At 40.9% G+C, this 18,239-nt stretch overlaps 1 protein-coding gene across 2 annotated transcripts in view; it reads right to left on the reverse strand.

The window, feature by feature from the left end:
- Positions 1-760: 760 nt before the first annotated feature.
- USP48 (ubiquitin specific peptidase 48) overlaps positions 761-18,239 on the reverse strand; it is a 69,848-nt gene continuing 52,369 nt past the window's right edge. For both annotated transcript variants that reach the window (XM_033114110.1, XM_033114109.1), the window contains exons 22-27: positions 16,500-16,604; positions 10,882-11,037; positions 6,434-6,559; positions 4,892-4,940; positions 2,842-2,868; positions 761-1,758 (exon numbers count right to left, since the gene is read on the reverse strand). In XM_033114110.1, coding sequence (XP_032970001.1) covers positions 1,736-1,758; positions 2,842-2,868; positions 4,892-4,940; positions 6,434-6,559; positions 10,882-11,037; positions 16,500-16,604 — 486 coding nt within the window. In that variant the 3' untranslated portion in view covers positions 761-1,735. The remainder of the gene's footprint in view (positions 1,759-2,841; positions 2,869-4,891; positions 4,941-6,433; positions 6,560-10,881; positions 11,038-16,499; positions 16,605-18,239) is intronic.

The raw sequence follows: 18,239 nt of genomic DNA on the forward strand, positions 1-18,239 counted from the left end.
AGAAGAACCTCCTTTGGGCAAACAGCTACTCCGTCGGGAAAAGGGAGCTGCTGCATCCATTTACACACAGGGCTTTACCCTGGGAAAGAATAAGTTGCTTGGCATGTTATTACTTTTATGCTCCAGCTTGGAGCCAAATAAAAGACTGAGATCCAAAAATCAGGATTAGCTCTCTGTGATCTCGACTTTGAGTCCTTTTCCCTGTGCCGACCTCAAGGTGGGAACAGCTGGTTCCTAGGATGGTTTCCGAGGGGCCTGTGTGCAGCTCTCTCTCCCACACAGGCTATTTAAACAACCCCTGTATCCTCAGGGTGCACAGACCAAAGACATTGCAAACACAGAGGGGAAACACAAGCAAGAAGTTATAATTTTACCAAACAACCGTAATTATTCTGATAAAAAGGGCTTTTCAAAAGGGATGCTGGCAAGGTTACTGGTCCTCTGATTGAAACCTGCCTCGCCGTCCGTTATGTGAGCTTAAATTTTCAGAAAAGGGGTGGGGGTGGGAGGTGGGGGGTGGGGGTGCCTTGCACAAACCCAAAGCTAAAAAGAAATGTTAGCAAGAGAGGCCTGAGTCAGCATCTCTGCCCCAAAGACGTACATACATTCTCAGAGAAAACAAGACAACAAAACTCCAGCCTTAAATTCCATTTCAAAGTCCTTCAATATTCGTAAGAATATTGCTTCAGTTGTACGTTGCTAATAACAATAATAATCCTGAAGTGGATAAAATGGCACACCCCGTCCATACACGTGTTTGTTTTTCTTTTTTAAACAAAGTGATGTAAAAGATCCTTTCTGGCCATTTCGGAAGAATGCGTTTCAAAAAGAGAAGTGAGATGCAAGACTTGGAAGACGGGAAAACATTTTATAAAAGCCTTGGGTTGTCCACATGTACTTCAGTCCACTTTACTCTTCTGGTGAGGTGGTCGGATTTTTCGAAAGGGCAAGATGTGTTTGATTTCCCACTTCCGAATAATAGGAAAACTGGAGGAAGATGCTATCCCGTGTAATAAACATTCACCATCCTTCCTGAAATGCTTGAAGGCAAAAGCCTTTGAAGCCCCACATGAGACAGGGTCCCTTGCTCGCGGCAGGAGACACGCAGGCGCGCGCCCCCTCCTTTACCCAACACCAAGAGCCAAACTGCCACGCAGCAAGGCAGGTGTGCTGCGGCCGACACGGAGAGGAGTCTATTCTGAAGACACTTTTCCACAATTATGGCAAGTTCTTCACTTTCATGCTTTATTGAAAGTAAAATATCAATCAAAGACAGGTACTGGTAAGCAGGTTATGTCTCTAAAGAATTACTTTTAGTTCAGAGCAGAATGTTGTCCCATCTACTGTGATACAAATCCCTTATGGACCGATGCATCTGGTATGAAACTCGAGCAAGGAAATATAACACAATTCTTCCCTCCCGTGACTATAAATCTCATATGTAAACATGATTTCCTGTTACTAAACTTGTTCAATCTTTATTTGCCCTTTTCCTCCCACCACCCCCCCTTAAATATAAAATTTGAAACATTTCCTTCAAGTCTGATGTCCTTCAGTGCAATCTGCTTTATTTGACATAAGGCATTTGGGACAGTCACTTTTGAATGGTTTTCTGCCTTCTGGAAGAGTCATGTAATGATTTAATTCTTAGATCCAGCGTTTCTTTAATGCCCTAACATGTCAAACTCCTCTTCCCTTCTGGTCATTTCTGAGTAGTCAGCAAGTGTTCAAAAGATTAATGTCCAAGTAGACCAGTACCTGAGAAAAGAAACACACGTGGAGGTACAGTTGTGAACCAACAACTAAGAGTTCATGCATTCCATGTGTCAAGAACTCACCCTCAACAGGGAACATCCCACTTAATAAATGGGCACAGTGGCCCTCTGACGCTGAAGGGTAAGAGGAAATTTCAGCCAACTTGAGGCTTTCAGCTAAATCACATTTCTGTTGAAAGCCATGTGTTTCCTATGTGTTGTCTTCACACGAGTTCATCAGATTTTATTGCTGCTTTCATTGGATAGCCATTTTTTTTACAAAGAAATTTTTTGCTCTGTTTTGTTTGGTTTTAGCCACATCAGGAGTTTCTTTGTAGTGGTAACGTGTAGACAACAAAGCCGCATTGAGAGGAAGGCTTTATTTGGGCCAGTAGCTTTGCTTGCTCATTTGCTTTAGCAAAGAACCGAACCCCTGATATTTGATCCAAACTCCTTCCTGGGCAAAATCACAACCTGCCATGGCCCCTCTGGAGTAGGCCGCAAAAGATCAAAATGGCAACAGTTACATCTGTAAATGTCAAAGGTCCATATTTGATGGATTAATGAGCATTATTGGTGTACACAACTACAGCGGCCAAGATTGGTACAAGGCACCGCCAGGTCTCCATCTAAAGTAATAATCCAAGAAATGCCTTAATTCTAGATGGATCAATGAAATCTTTTCACTGAACCTCATATAATTCAGCAAATTCTTCTCCTCTAATTCTTATCAGTTGCACACAAACTGTTTTGTTCTAAGATGGGACTGACAGGATGAACTGGAAAAAGGTTAAATATATATCTCAAAATGCCACTAGCTAATTCCCCAACCTCCCCCCGAAATGAGAAAGAGAAAGCAGAATGTACATCTGGCAGTAGATGCTTCTAACACGCAGGCCCCATCTGAGGCCTGAGTGCTGAAAAAGATAATGAAGAAGCTTGAATAAAAAATGCATTTAACTAAAATTAATTTCAGTCGTGAGACTCAGATTGAATTAAATTTTAAAATCAAATTATAGCCTTCACTTTAATAGAAAATTATAGTATGACTGACATTCATGAACAGAACATGACAAATGTAACTCACCTTTAAACCCTTCTTCTGGCATACACACTGGAAAAAAAAAAAAAAGAATTCCAAATTGAAAAGACTGTCGTGACAGAGAGTAATAAGATCACTTCGATGCCTAAAGATGAAAAGTTTAAAATAACTTTTAATTACCTTACTCACCCATAATGATTATTTTTAAAGTTATGGATAATAATCAGATGACATTCTTTCTGTTTTTATTTTTATCCAAGTAATACATATGCATCAAAAAGTCAAATACTGGTAAATGAGGGTTGTAATAACTGAAGCCAACATTTTGCACAACTCCAGGGTAGGCCTAGAAAAAATCATGTGACTGACGCCCTCTGGAGCTGTATTTCTCCCCCTTCTTTTCCCATTCCCATACTACAGAAGGAACCACTTTTGACTTGTTTAGCCATTTCTTCTATTTGACCTCTTTACTTCCAAATAACATGCTTATGTTAATGTTTCATATTTGCAGGTAATATCTAATAAATGCCTCAATGAAAGATAAAAATTTAGTTCTTCTAGCACTTCTTACATATCAGCTGCCCCCTAACCCATCCTCCCGACACAGTGATTCTTAAAGACCTGTATCCCTTCCACTTTGCCCTGTGGACATCCTTTGCCAAAGCCTGCATCCTACTGCTCCATCCTGGACCCAGTGTGCTGAATGCCTGCTGCAGGCCCTCTGTTCTATTCTGGAATTTCCCTTCACCATCTTCTAGGGCACCTTTTTCTAAGTCAGATCCCTGTTTTCTGGTTCTACTGTTGACTTCTTTCTTGATTTACTCTCGTTTAAGAGCACACCCTCCCACAGTTTTGTTGGCAAACGGTGCATGAGAGAGAAATTTTTTGAGGCCTTACGTGTGTTCCAAGAGCCATCAAGTGTGAGGGTGGAATCTAGTCTGTCTAGTTCCAGAATTCTAGACTGGGATTCACTTTTCCTCAGAATCTCTGGGTGCTGCTCCATGAGTTTGTCCTTCCGACTCTTCACCCTATGACAGTGTTTGGTTTTCCTTCCATCTCTAGATGCTTTGAGGATCCTCTCATCCCTAGAGTTTCACTTCCGTATGGGGCCCCTGGTGCAATCATTTATTTTCATGAATTCTTTTCTGTTCTCCAAATGTTCTTTTTATATAGGCCCTAGCTGTTGTTTACTCTTTCTCTCTGTATTATTTACAGGTAATTTGTAAGCTTCTTATGCTTCCTGCATCATCCATTTCCTCCAGCTCCTTTTCCTCAGTCTGTTGACTGACATCTTTCAGTTACACGCTCTCATTCCTTAGCCGTCTTATGATCGTTGGCTGCCCATTTCTGCCTAGTTCAGTGTGATTCGTTCAAAAGATGCCTGAAAACTCTGCTCATTGGGCACTGGTGGGCTTCACTAAGGGTACGTGGGAGATGAACCACTCTCTTTTTTATGTCTGTAGGATATTTTCTTGAATCCCTCCTGTGTGGAGTTAAGAGAGATGGGCTGCGGGATTTGAACAAAGAGCTAGGGGGTGGTCTCCCCATTTGGTATGTAATAAGCCTCAGTCTTGCCTTTCTAGTTTAATTTCTTCAAAAGCTGAAATACATACTCTAGTTGTCCATTTAAGGTACAGGTGGGGGAGAGGCAGTGTGACATGGATGTGAAGGGAGAGGCCGTGAGCTTCTGGGGAGTACTAAGTGTCTAAGTGCTTCGTATACAGTTTTCTAACCAAATTTCCTATTTTTAAGCTCATACCTCACTCCCACTTTCAGAGGTACCTGGGGCCTCCAATTCATGTGTGTCTGTCTGAGGCTCTGCAATTTGCATTAGCTCTGCTTGTGGTTGACCTCTTTCACCTGCAGGCGTACATTTATTTCTGCTTCTTCAGATCAGCTAAATAATTATTACTCTTCTCTCTGCTTTCCATTTTCCAAATTTTTGTAGACACCTTTCTCTGTCTATGATCTTGTAAGACAAGTAAGGTCGAAACTGTTAAGCTTAAAAGTATTGTAGACGAATGCTGCAATATCTATAATTCCACCTCTTTCTAACAAGTTAATCAATAAATTCCTAAAATAAATTTGTCTTTACCTTGCATGACATCATCCATTGCAGCATAATCTGCAATTGGTTCATCAGCCTAGAAAACAAATGAAGACAATTCAAAACCACAAGGGAGAGGGAGCCAGGGGGAGCAGCAGGCTGGATCCTCCCCACACTGGAGTCCGGCCATGAGTCGAATACTGTATTTGCTACAAGACACAAGTCCAAACACTGACCAGTAGAGAACCGGGTTCAAACCACAGCCAGCGACGTCCGGGATTAACAAAGGATATTCTACCAGCGATGGGTCTATACTTGCCACCCAAAAAAACTGCACAGCATCTGTGACATTGCTTTACTGCTCCTAAAAATCCCTCTAGATGTAGAAATGTATAGATATCCTGAGGTGACTAAACTCTGATTTAATTGATGTGAGTTAAAATGCTAGTGGTGACAATGTGAGTTAGGTAGAAATAGGAAGTCAGACCAGTCTAAAAATACCAACTAGGTTAAAAATACATTTTTGTCTCTCCTCACCACCAGGAACAAAATACCCACATCCTTTTTAGGGCAGAAACCAGCACTGAGTCCAAGCTTATGGTGAGAATAGTTGCAAGGGCAAAGAGGCAAATGACTCGTCTAGAGTCTATCTAGTTGCCCATCTGAAGTACAAACCCTTTCATAACACAGGCTGTTTCTAGGATTTTAGACAAGGCCCTTAGGATTCGGCAACCCAGTAGGTTTTCAAAATAATTCCACAGAACTTACAGTTCCAAGAAAAGCAAAAAGTAAACAGAGGGAGGGGGTAGGTGGTAAGGTGAGGGGTATCTGTGTGGTGGAGATACAGTCTTCACCATTCCCAGGGCCAAATTTTATCTCACCAGAATTGACGCTGTAGGGTATGAAAAGCGTTTTATTTCACAGTTGAAAAACCCAACAAATATTCTGCTACGTGATGCAGTGGTGTGTGGCACAGGGGGGATGCTTCTGGCCACAAAGAAAAGAAAGCAGCAAAGGGAAGTGATGAAATTAGGCCCTCAGGGCGCGTAGGATTGGGCGAATGAGGCTGGTTCAATAATTCATTTTCTTTGACAACATCCCTACTTTCTAAAACACCTTCCACCGCTCCTAAATCTAGTCTACCCAAAGCCAGTTTCCATATCCCGGACAAGAATCCCATAAAGCCAACCAAAAGTGTTTGGATGGTTGTGGCCAAGCCTCGTGTCTGTTTCCTAGCTTGACTGGCTGGTATGTACGTTCTAGCCAAGAGGAAATGAGGGGATGCTTTAATAGAAATACGGTTAAGTAATTCTGCTGACCCAAAAATTAGGGAGGAGGCTATATCTAGATCTATTGTTTTTAATAAAAATTATGAAAATCCCACAAGACCCAATGATGTCATGACCTCCTGTAAGTCTCTGTGGTTTAGCCAGAGCTGGAGAAACCAGAGGCCACTAAAAACTCATGGCAGTCGCTTACACACCCTGCTGAGGACCCGAGGCAATCATCACCACCACTGCATGTGGTTTGCACATGGGTGTGTACCATCAAAACCTTCCAGAACTCCTCAGGTAAGGAACCGTGACCTACCTTTAACAAAATGACAGATTCAGGAATGACACCAAGGGTGCCGAGGGTGGCACAGTCATCACTTAAGATCTTTCCATCAATTGACAGATTCTGGTCAAAAGGAGCAACTGAAAATGCATGCATGATCTGTGCCAATAAAAAGAAAAACAGTCTGAATGAAGCAAAACACTGCGATGTATACCCTACTTGAATAAATAACACACACATTCTTTAAAAAATAAGTCAGCGTACAAAAGATACTACCGATTGCAGTCAGCCCCCTTGCTCCATTCCTACCGAGGCTCCAATCCCAAAATATCTGGAACACGCCAAGGAGGTCTGGTAGAGATTTAGGGAAAAACTGTACCCATGGACCCTTTTGTTCTGCACCTTATCATCTCTCCAAGGGCGGGGTGTGGGGAAATCAAAGGAGCAGCAGGTGGGGCTGGACCCGCAGCTCCTCTGGTTATCAGCCTTCACCATCAGGGTCATTCCCATCATGCCCAAGTCCCACAGCCTTTTAATAATCAAATCAAGTCCAAGTTGTTCCATAAAACCACCTTTAAAGTAACCAGCAGGTGATCTGTACTCTTCTTCTTTCGGTTTTGATTCCTTCGGCAAGCAGCCTAGACTACATAATTCAGCCCTTGGAAATCCTATATTCTTGGACTGATTCCTGCCTCTAGGAACCAAAGTATGAATTTCTTAAAGGTAGAGGCCATGTACCCCACCCCAGTTCTAGCCAATTATTAAAGATTAAACACATTCAGAAAGACTGTTAGACATAATACTTAAAACATTTTCTGAAATGCATAAAAATGTTTATTTTTATTATTTCCTGGTAGAAATTACCACTGGGGCGTGGGGGGCGGGGGGGAGGAACCAGGCTCAGAGAGGCACACACAGATATCTTCAGTGATGTGTTCTATAGTAACTCTTAACTTGGACGAGAGGTTTAAGAGTATTTATTATATTTACCTACTTATTCATCACTGAGTTACATACTCATTGAAAGTATTCTATGGCATGTGTCTTATTATACCTAGGTCCATGATGTTACAGGAAAACCACTTTACTCCTCTACTTGAATCTGGAAAGACAAAAGCAAGCCCAGCAAAGCAGCCCTGAACCATCCCAAGAGCTGGGAGGGCCAGGACCAGAAAAGTGGTTTTAATAACAGCATACAGATAAATAAGAATCTTAACTGGACCTCTCAAAAGGTCATCAGCCCGAGAAGCAAGCAGGGACTGATTAAATAGGGATTTGTGGCTACGGTGCACTGATGTCATCAACGAGCTGCCTATTTCTGGTGAGTAAGTGCTGACAGGACAGTTCCACCAAAGCCAGCCCTGTACACAGGCCCCAGGCAGAGGCAGCCAGCCCCAGGTTCTTCAACGGGACCCAGTGAAGAAGAAAGCAGGTACAGGAGAGGTGTCTGATACTGACTTAACGTGGGCAATGGCACAGCTGCTTGACTGCGGGAATGTTTGTTCACACCGCTGAAAGCGAAGTGTGTTTGCACCACCTATGAGACTGGACAAACAGCAAATACCTGTACACACGAGTACCACCAGTGCGGCCTGATGCTCATACTTTATTTTGAGCACACAGATAAGGACATTTAAATCCATTCAACAACTAATGAAACATTCATTAAGAAACTACCATGTGTCGAATACTGTGCTAGGTACAAGAAATATAAAAGTAACTGATCCCACCCTGGAGGGGCTCAGAGAAGTGAAAGCAAAACAATGTGAAAATGGCAGCAGAGGGTACATGTAGGACCTAGGACAGCACCGAAGAAAGAGCAGTCAGCTGCACAACTGGAGGCCGAGACAGGGTTTGTACGGCAGGTGCTATTAAAAATGACCACGTGGAGCCAGCCCGGTGGCTTAGGTGGTTGGAGCGCAGGGCTCCTAATGCCTAGGTCGCTGGTTCGATTCCCACATGGGCCAGTGAGCTGCGCCCCCTACAGCTAAGATTGTGAACAACAGCTCTCCCTGGAGCTGGGCTGCCGTGAGCAGCCGGTGGCCAGCATGAACGGCCCACAGCCGGCGAGAGCTGCCATGAGCGGCCGACTGACGACCGCTGACCGACTGCCTCAGCCGGGGGAGCATAAGGCTCTTAACACCAGCATGGGCCAGGGAGCTGTGTCCTACACAACTAGACTGAGAAACAACAGCTTGAACCAGGGGGTGGGGGGGTGTTGGGAGGAAGAAGAAGGGTGGGGGAAATGACCAAGTGTTTACTAGTGAAGAAGAACTATTTCAGGATGAGGGAACAGGCCATCAAAGACACGGAGGCCTTTGGTACAATAGTTTATAAATCATGAAGTGCTAAGAGAATGCTTGAGTATAATTAACATTATACAGGTCTGTTTAACAAATGGTGCAGCATTCCTGATCTATGGAGCAAAACAGGAACAATGAAAACCCCTAACCCTAAAGGTGGGCGGCTCCATGCTGTGTGTGTGTGTGTGTTGTGTCTAAAATAAGGAAATGCAGAAGCAATGGCTTCAGCTGCCAGTCATTTAACCTCTGTGCCAAAATTTCCTCCTTTCTAAGGCAGGCAATATCACCAATCAAAACCTATGTATGGGAAAATGAAATAATACAATTGAACACTGAGCATCCTCTGAGAAAGGAGACACATACACTGTGTACATCATTTACTTTATGGCATCATAGGTGGATGAATTAATTATTAGGCAAAGCAAGTTTCTTCGAGTTTTAGGCAACTGTACATGGGTATGTCTAAAACCAAACACTGACAGTTTCACAAAACTGTCATCCGAGTACCTTGGAATTGAAGTATTCTCTAGAGAAAAGGCTCCATCAAACACAAACACTACGTGCTTTTTAAAACAAATCGCCCACCACCACTAACTGAGGATCACACGCATGCCCACCACAAACACCAATGCTGCCCAGGCTGCCAGGCAAAAACGTCACATGTAGCTGAAGCTTTCAAAGCTACCACGGAGCAGTGAGGGGAAATCACATTCCATTGCCCCCTTTTTTTTTTGACTCTGTCTGGATCACAGCATCCTTGAAGTAGGGGTGGGAGATGAGAGGAAGGATGCTACAAAGGAACCATCAGAGAAGAGCACGTTTGGGGGGTTTCATTTAACAGCTGCTGTCTTCCAACAACTCATTTGTGCAGGTAATGTGCTCCCAGATAGAGGTTATTTCTGCTGACTTTTTGATTTATTCTTCAAACGTGTTAGTCCATAATAAAAGCAGTACAGGCTTTTCAAATGTCTTTATCCACAGGGGCTCTTTTTGTAATTTAAAGGTTTTCAGTGTTCGAGGTTTACCACTGACAGGCACAAAGCCGGTGAGAGAAACAAGCTTTCTCAGATGTAAAAGGTACAATAACAGAGGAAAGATATTATGCCAACACGTTTATTTTCAGAGCCCTGGGTTCAACCGAGGGAAATACTGTTCTCAGGACAATCTGGAACACACACGCCCTAAAGGAAGCCTGTACTTTTGCCTCAATTACGATGATAAATATCAGCAACAAGAAAAAATGCATAACCAGTTAACTATGCCACATGAAAGTAGCAATGAGGGAAATTCGGTCAACTTTTTGGATATGTATCAGTGACTGAAACAGATTAGGGGCCAGGGTTTTTTCATGGACATCTTGAATGCATCAGCGCTCTCTGCCTGCTTTTTGAGCTATACCATTGGCCCGCTCACTTACAGTACTTTAGTACTGAGTCCAAGAAATAACACTGTCATGAAACATTGTCCTAATGTCTACACTGCATTTACTGAATTAGTTTACAAAACAATGCACGCTTTTCGGGGCATGGAGAGGGAATGATCCAGAACGGACTTTTAAAAACAATTTGGAAAACACTACTCTATAAATAGAGATGAAGGTAACTTTAAAATTCTACCAAACAGACTTAGCTGACACCAAAAATATTGTGATAAAAAGAATTTCTGATTCATCCAAGTGAATAAACAATTAAGTAGCTGCCTTTTATCCCCCCTTAAATTTCACAGAGGATCCCGGTAATGGGCTCAAATGCCTAGTAAGTGGTCAAAGAAAAACATACAGCACAATAAAGTGAGAGAACAATTATCCTGGGACAACGCTGACGTGTTAAAAAACTGACCCTCAATGTTTCTCAGGGGAAAGCGATTCAGAACTTGCTCAACAGAATCCAAAAAACACTTTCATGTTCATAGAAAGCTTCTTGGCTATTCTGAAAACTTTAAGTCTTTTCAAAGAAAGAGTTGTTTTACTTCAGGGGCCCTGCAGGCATTATTCTGAAATCAACAAAGCACTCTTTCAATGGTTTTAATACTATGAGTAGACAGAGGTCAACATTGGGAGGGAAAAAAACACCAAAAAACCCCCCCACAGTTACATATATAAATATAGGTGGAAAGCAGGAATTCAGGAAGGTCCTCTAAGGTCACAGCACACTTAAACAAATGTTATGTTGTCCTCACCTGAATTTTCAACTCTTTTAATGTTTGATTGGCAGAAACAAGAAGTGCTTTCTCACCACGAACTTTTCTATGTCGCATACTTCGCCGAATAACTTGCTTTTGATAGGCAATATAATTTTGATGGGATATCTTTTGCCTCTTTGTTCCTCCGTTGCTCTGTAATAAAGATCCAAAACAAAGAAAAGCCCTGCAATTATCCAGTGTGACCCGTGCTGATAAAGTTCACCAGGAAAGCAAACGCATTCCATTTATCGGACCCTTAACCAATTGAAATTTAATGTCAAAAATGAGTAGAAACTCATCAGGTTCGTAGCAGGCTCACATAAAATTGAAAACAGAAGAGTAAATGAGATATACCTCTGACTACATGTAAGCTCCAGGATGAGAGAAAAAATGATTATAAAAAGGACAGTTAAAAGCAAAATAAGTCTGACCTTTAAATCAGAACGACACATGTGGTACACTGAAAAACTTTTAAGTTACTAAATTTAATTCACAATCCTAATTGTTCGTATTACACATTTTCTTCTTTTTGAGAATCACATGTGAAGTATAAACTGCTGAGAACTTTAAGATGAGAGACAGCACCTTCATCAACACATTAAACTTAGTTTATCTAAAAACTGGACGAGACACTGAGGCTCGTGACATGATCACAATATATGCGACTTCGCCTATGAAATATTCTTGCAAAGACTGTTAAACCTGAATCTAATCAAACATTTAGACCCAACTTACAATTTACAAAAATTTGGGGAATAGAGAAGTTAAAATCAGTAACATAAGAAGAAAATCAGCTGAATCCAGAACAATCTATAAGAAATCAAACTGGTCTCTAGTTTATGTCAAAGAGGGGTAAAAAAGGCGGGTGGGTGAGGAAGTAGGTAGGATAACTGCTCTAGATGGTTAACAGTTGCAAGTGATAATACAGAACAATGCATACCTTGACTGTAGTATGCTGGTTTGAGAGGGGAAAACTGTTTCAGACATATATGGGATAGCTGCAGAGGGATATCTCATTGTCTCTTTTCTTGCAATTTTCTGAAGCAGTTCTGAAGTCCTCTTTTGTAGTGTCTTTAGTTTCACTGTCATGGCTGCCTTGATGTCCTGAATCATTTTCACTTTGTGGAAGAGCCTTAAGTTGCATGGTGCCAGATCTGGTGAATAAGGTGGATGAGGACACACTATAATGTTTTTATTTGACAGAAACTGCCGTACCAGAAGCGATGTGTGACACGGAGCATTGTCATGATGGAGGATAGACAGCACACTTTATTCTTTTACTTTTTAATTTTTTTGACAGCACACTTTAAAACACACCTTCTCTCAACTGTAGCTCACACCCGACTGACTGTACCGAACAAGTTGAAACTTGTCACACACTGTTACTACGGCTCGACGCACCACTTTCTGTATTGAAGATCCCTGCCTTTCCGTTGGATGGCACTCGGCAGCAGCATGCACTGTACCTTGTGATCAAAACAGAGAGGCTCCATGTCACACATAGCTTCTGGTATGGCAATTTCTGTCAAATAAAAACATTACAGTGTGTCCTCATCTGCCTTATTCACCAGATCTGGCACCGTGTGACTTCTGGTTCTTCACCAAAATAAAGAATGACAATGAAAAGGTAAACGTTTTGAATAGATTCAGGACATCGAGGCAGCCACAACAGCGCAACTAAAGACACTCACAAAAGAGGGCTTCCAGAACTGTTTCAGAAAGTGGCAAGAACGATGGGATAAGTGTGTTTGAAGCAAGGGGGAGTATTTTGAGGGGGATCAATGGCACTGTGTCTTTTACTGTAATACATTTTTTTATTTAAACATTCACCATATTTTATAATCACATCTTGTACACATGGGTACACAATACATATTATACTAGTCTTAAAAAAAATAATAGGTAAAAACCAAATGTCTCTCTACAACACTCCCATGAATGCTTCATCAAGAGGTTAACAAAGAACCAAGATTCTTCTGCTAACCAGGCCAGGCAATGAAAGAAACAATTTTTTAAAAGAATCCTTTTCTCTGGTTTAATTCAATCTGAATGAGGTAACTCCAAGGCCCTGGCTCTGGTTTCCATAGTTGTTACTGAGTGTCAGCTGTGCATAAGCAGAGTGGTTTAGGGTCATTACGGACACAGATGACACGTATTTATTACCAGAGCTCCAGAGATTTACAAAGCAGAAGAGGATCAGGAAACACACACAGAAGAGCATTTGTTTAGGGTGACATCCACTGGCTAGGCACTGCACAAGGCTAGGTTCAATTCTAGCACTGAGTCTAAAGATACAGTTGATTCTACTGGCAATCAGAAGAAGTGAACATGGGAGAATCAAAAAAAAAAAAATCAAAATTGATAAAACATTTTTCCCAATCTCCACTGATGAAAGAAAAGGTGAAACTGGACCTAAATTCCACAATTAGGACTATGAAGAAAAATATCTATTAACAACATAAAATTTTACTTTAGAAATACAAAACACAACCAAATAACAAAGCCTGAGCATTAAGCAAGATATATTTTTAATGACTCGGTTTTTAAATGGGTCTAAAAGCTTTTCTCAGAACTATTAAAAAAAAAAAATCCATAGAATTTAAATCCAACTTATCTGACAAAAACCAGCCCACCGGTTTTAGAAAGCTTTCAATTACCTAAGTGATATCTAATACTGGGTGCATTATTAACCTAAATGGTGGAGAAGGTCAAAGTCAAAGGAAGTGGGTTGATCTGGCTTAGAGAAAAGAGGAAAGGGTATTTGTTCATCTCCATTAAGGACAAGTAGAAATGCATCACTTTCAATTATAGGGATTTAAAACAGCAATTACAGAAGCGATCTATCTATGTATGGAGATACTATAATGTCCAGTTGACCCTTGAACAACACGGGTTTGAACTGCCTGGGTCCATTTAAACATTGATTTTTCCCCCCAATAAGTACAATAAATGTATTTTCTCTTCCTTAGAATTTTCTTAGTAACATTTTCATTTTCTCGACCTTACTTTCGTGTAAGAATACAATATATAATACATATTACATACAAAATATGTGTTAGTTGACTGTTATTGGTAAGGCTTCCAATGAACAGCAGGGGGAGTCAAAAGTTATACATGGATTTTCGGGGTGTGTGTGTGTGTGTGTGTGTGTGTGTGTGTGTGTGTGTGTGTGTGTGTGTGTGTGTGTGTGTGTGTGTGTGTTGGGGCGGGGTCGGCACCCCTAACACCAACGTTGTTCAAGGAATTACAAAGAAAGAAAAGGTCTGAGGAGGCTGACATTCTGGGACTCTACTCTTCTAAAGCAGGAAGGTTACACTTGAGATTCTTTTGTGGAACAAGAACTATTTAAAACATTCTAGAGTATTACAACATCCAAACAAGGAGAAGACAGAAGAAAATTATAAAGTATAGAAAGTAATTACAGCATAAAAAGCAATGTTTCCCAACATTCTCTATCATGTTTGTAAATGTGAAATCTGTTGTCATCCACAACTGAGGAGAATAATTCTACATGCGCTTTTAAAAAATTGCTGTGGTTATGACCATAATGAATAAAACTACATATTCAAAAAGTTAGCTTTCCAAAAATCTAAGTCACTTGAAAAGAGTTTTCTAATTACCTCTTAGACTAAAAAGCAAAGCTTGAAATAACAGAAACTAAGAACAGTAAGAATATACATATCAAGCTTTACAAACTAATTTACAAGTTTAACAAAAGAATAAAAAATGAGTTGGTGACTACAAGTAATAAAAGAAATTGAAAAGATGAGATTTCCAACTGATTATTTAAACCATACTCCCAAGAGATAATAATTAAAACAGTATGGTACCACCAGCCCAGCAAATGAAAAAGAATGAAGTCCTAAATCAGGATGGGTATGTGTAGTACACACACACACACACACACACACACACACTTTTAATATATCAACTGAAAAAGCAAACAGACTAGTTTTTAGATCTGTGACTTGGAAGGTGGACCATATGAGAAGATAGGACATGGAAAAATTGACAACAAACAGGTTAGAAAGCAGAAAGAGAAGTTTGCAAACTCCTATCAAGAGACATTATTATTTGACTTGGTAATTTCAAAAATCATTCCCAAGGAACAGAAAGTATACATGTACATAGATTTTAATAAGGGCATTATTTATTATAGGAAAACACCCCTCAAAACTGAAAACCTGCATTCCTATACAATGTATAGATTTGACTAGCACTGAAGCAAAGGAGACCCCCAATGCTGCCTGACTGAAACACAAATTTGGTCGAACAACTTTAGTAAGACTGGCTGATGGCCATCAGCAGGGTGGTGTACAAAAGTGCATGATTTTGGGGGCGGCCAGAGGGCTCAGTTGGTTGAAGCGCAAGCTCTGAACAATAGGGTTGCCGGTTCGATTCCCACATGGGCCAGTGAGCTGCGCCCTCCACAACTAGATTGAAGGACAACTACTTGGAGCTGATGGGCCCTGGAGAAACACACTGTTCCCCAATAGAATTCAAAAAAAAAAGGAAGGAAGAAAGCACACGATTTTGCTCTCTCATAGGTGTTTTAAAGTTAATATTTTATGAGCTCCAACAAGCCATGGTGGACAACAAATGCTGACATAACTCTATGCCAGCTGGAAAACTTTAAGTAACATTTACCTCAGGGAGACCAAGATTCAAGTCAAGAGGACTTTTCAGACTTGCTTAATCAATGTCGAAAATGAAGTAGCAGTATCAGGGTGTACAGACAGGCCAACAAGCCCAGATACCCCTGCTCTGTAGCACATACAGCAGATGGCCACTGTAACACTTATTCCTTCAGGGAGAACACTAATCATAATTTGAGCGTACTATATTTTAGCAGTAAAGACAGAAAATAAATGTCTTGTCTGTTAAAACTCTAGTTAGAGCAGAAATTCCATGAATTTAAGGTATCTACACAATATCCTGGAATTTAGTGGTCTGACTTTTTGAGAAGCTGACAATCTACATCATACATCAACCAAACATATTCCACATTATTTCCTGTTCTTCAGACAATTTTCTCCCATATCACTATGAACATGCAGAATATAATCAAGCAACCAAACTGGGGGTCGGGGCAGGGGAGAGAAAACCATAACAGAATACAGAGAAAATAGGCAATTTTAATAGACTTGCAAGGTCAGCACAATGAAAAATGAAAGACTAATGCTGACCTGAGCATTTGACTAACACATTAATTAGAGACCCAAAATCTCATCTATAAACTCCATTATTAATGCTACTATGGGTTTTGTTTATGAGGGAATATGAGTTAAATAATTTTTTCATACTTAAAGATTCCATGATTAAGCAACAAACCAAGATATGGGCCTTGTTTTAGTTTTCTTTTCCAGCTAAAATTTTCAGCCCTTCTTGCTTAATAGCAAGAAACTTATTAATTCTGGAATAATGTAGTCCACGGCTTTTCATGAGAAATCAGGACAGCTATTCTGTGCCACCAAAACTCAGGAAAGAGGAAAAATGAGGAAGGGAGCCGAGAACCAATATCCCACATAGGGTACAGAGAAGTGTCGGGGGCATGAAGTGGCTGCTCTTCTAGCACAGCAGGTGGTATGACAATGAAAAGAGGCTTTAACACGTACTTGATTAAAATCTGGATCTTTTTCTCCATCTGGTTTAGCTTCTTCCTTATCCTCCTCTGTTTCGGAACTACTCACATTCAGCTCGGGAGCCGAATCCTTCATCACCTGAATGCGCCAGGAGAAGAGAGAGCAAAGTAGGTCAGACCCGAGCAAGACAAGCTATGGAGAATGTGGGGGCTATGACTGGCCACCTGAACAATGGAGGGAGGATAACAGACCAAACAGAGGACCGAGACTCAGGGGCTCTCTGTCTTCTGTGCTCTTTTAACATGTTCGTTTTTATCCTACGATTTATTCTTATATTTAAGGCATTCACCATAAATGTAAGCAAGTTATTATATCGGGCTTTTACAATGATGCTATTTTGCAGAAGTTCAAAAATGGTCAATATCTTCCCCGGTACACGGACTGTCAGACCTTTTCCAGTTCTCAAGCTGTTCAGACAGCAGGAGTCACAATGTTCCCTAAGACTGAGAAGACGAAGGATGAAAATGAAGGCGCTCTTTTGCACTATTAAATACTGTTATTAAACTCAAATAATAAGACTTAAGATAAATTAGAGACTATTTTATACTAGGTACCAAGATATACATGTACTAATAGGTACAAAAGATTTAAGAACATTTCAAGCGGGGAAAATTGAGCCATCTATGCTGATTAACTTCATTTTCTCATTAGGAAGTGAAGACCTTAGTTCAACTTGTAAAGCAGAACCCTAGACCTTCAGAGTCTAATTTGTAAGTTGCCCTTCTATAACAATGTGTTTGGTAACTATCTAATAAAATGTATTCTATTTTGTCTTTCATTCCAAAAACCTTGGAATCAAATTAATGAGATGTCCAGAGATCAGGGTCAGGATGTACATTAGAGCCATCTCTAATAAAAAAAATAATAAAAATGCTCCAAAGCTAATCCATAGCAAGTTTTAACACCCCTGCTCCCAAAAATATACCCAAATCTGTATACTTCACCTACTCCTGCATATCAATGAAGAGGCTCTAAACTGGTCTTCCTTGTTCCTGTTATGTCCTCACCAATTCCAAACACAATGGCCAGGGTGACCTTTTTAAAGCATTGATCAGATCACACCATGACCTTGCTTCAAACTCTCCATTGGCTTTCATCTACACTTAGAATAAAATCTCAATCCTTGGTATGATGTATAAAATCTGATAGAATTTGGCCCCTCATCCTGTCACTATCCCTTCTCGGTAGAAACTTCACTCTAGACCAGTGCTGTCCACTATGGGATCCAGGGGCCATTATGTGGCTATTTAAATGAATTAAAATTCAGTCCTTCAGTCACCCTAACCACAATTCAAGTGCTCCCCGGTCACGTGTCCAGTGGTCCCACAGTGTACAGGGTAGATACAGAACATTTCTATCACTGCAGAAAGTTCTACTGGACAGAGCTGCTCTCGATACGATTTTCACTCTATCACTTGAGCACGTGAGGCTTATCCCATTAGCCCTTTTTCCCTTTGCTTGGAATTCTCTTCCGAGGCTGGACCCCTGACAGTTAATGCTCAGGTAAAACCACTCTTCTTCCAAGTCGTCCTTCCTGTCTAAGATATACTGTCATCTCCACCTCTATCCGTCTGTCACGTTATCCTGCTAAATTTCATTCAAAACACTCTTCCCTCCGTGGAATCAAATTCGTTTATGGATTCTGGGTTCACGACTTTATGGGTTTATCCTGAATCTACCTCACTAGGCACAACTATTCTTGAGGGCCAGTAC

The sequence above is a fragment of the Rhinolophus ferrumequinum genome, chromosome 9 (assembly GCF_004115265.2).
Source record: "Rhinolophus ferrumequinum isolate MPI-CBG mRhiFer1 chromosome 9, mRhiFer1_v1.p, whole genome shotgun sequence".
NCBI lineage: Eukaryota > Metazoa > Chordata > Mammalia > Chiroptera > Rhinolophidae > Rhinolophus > Rhinolophus ferrumequinum.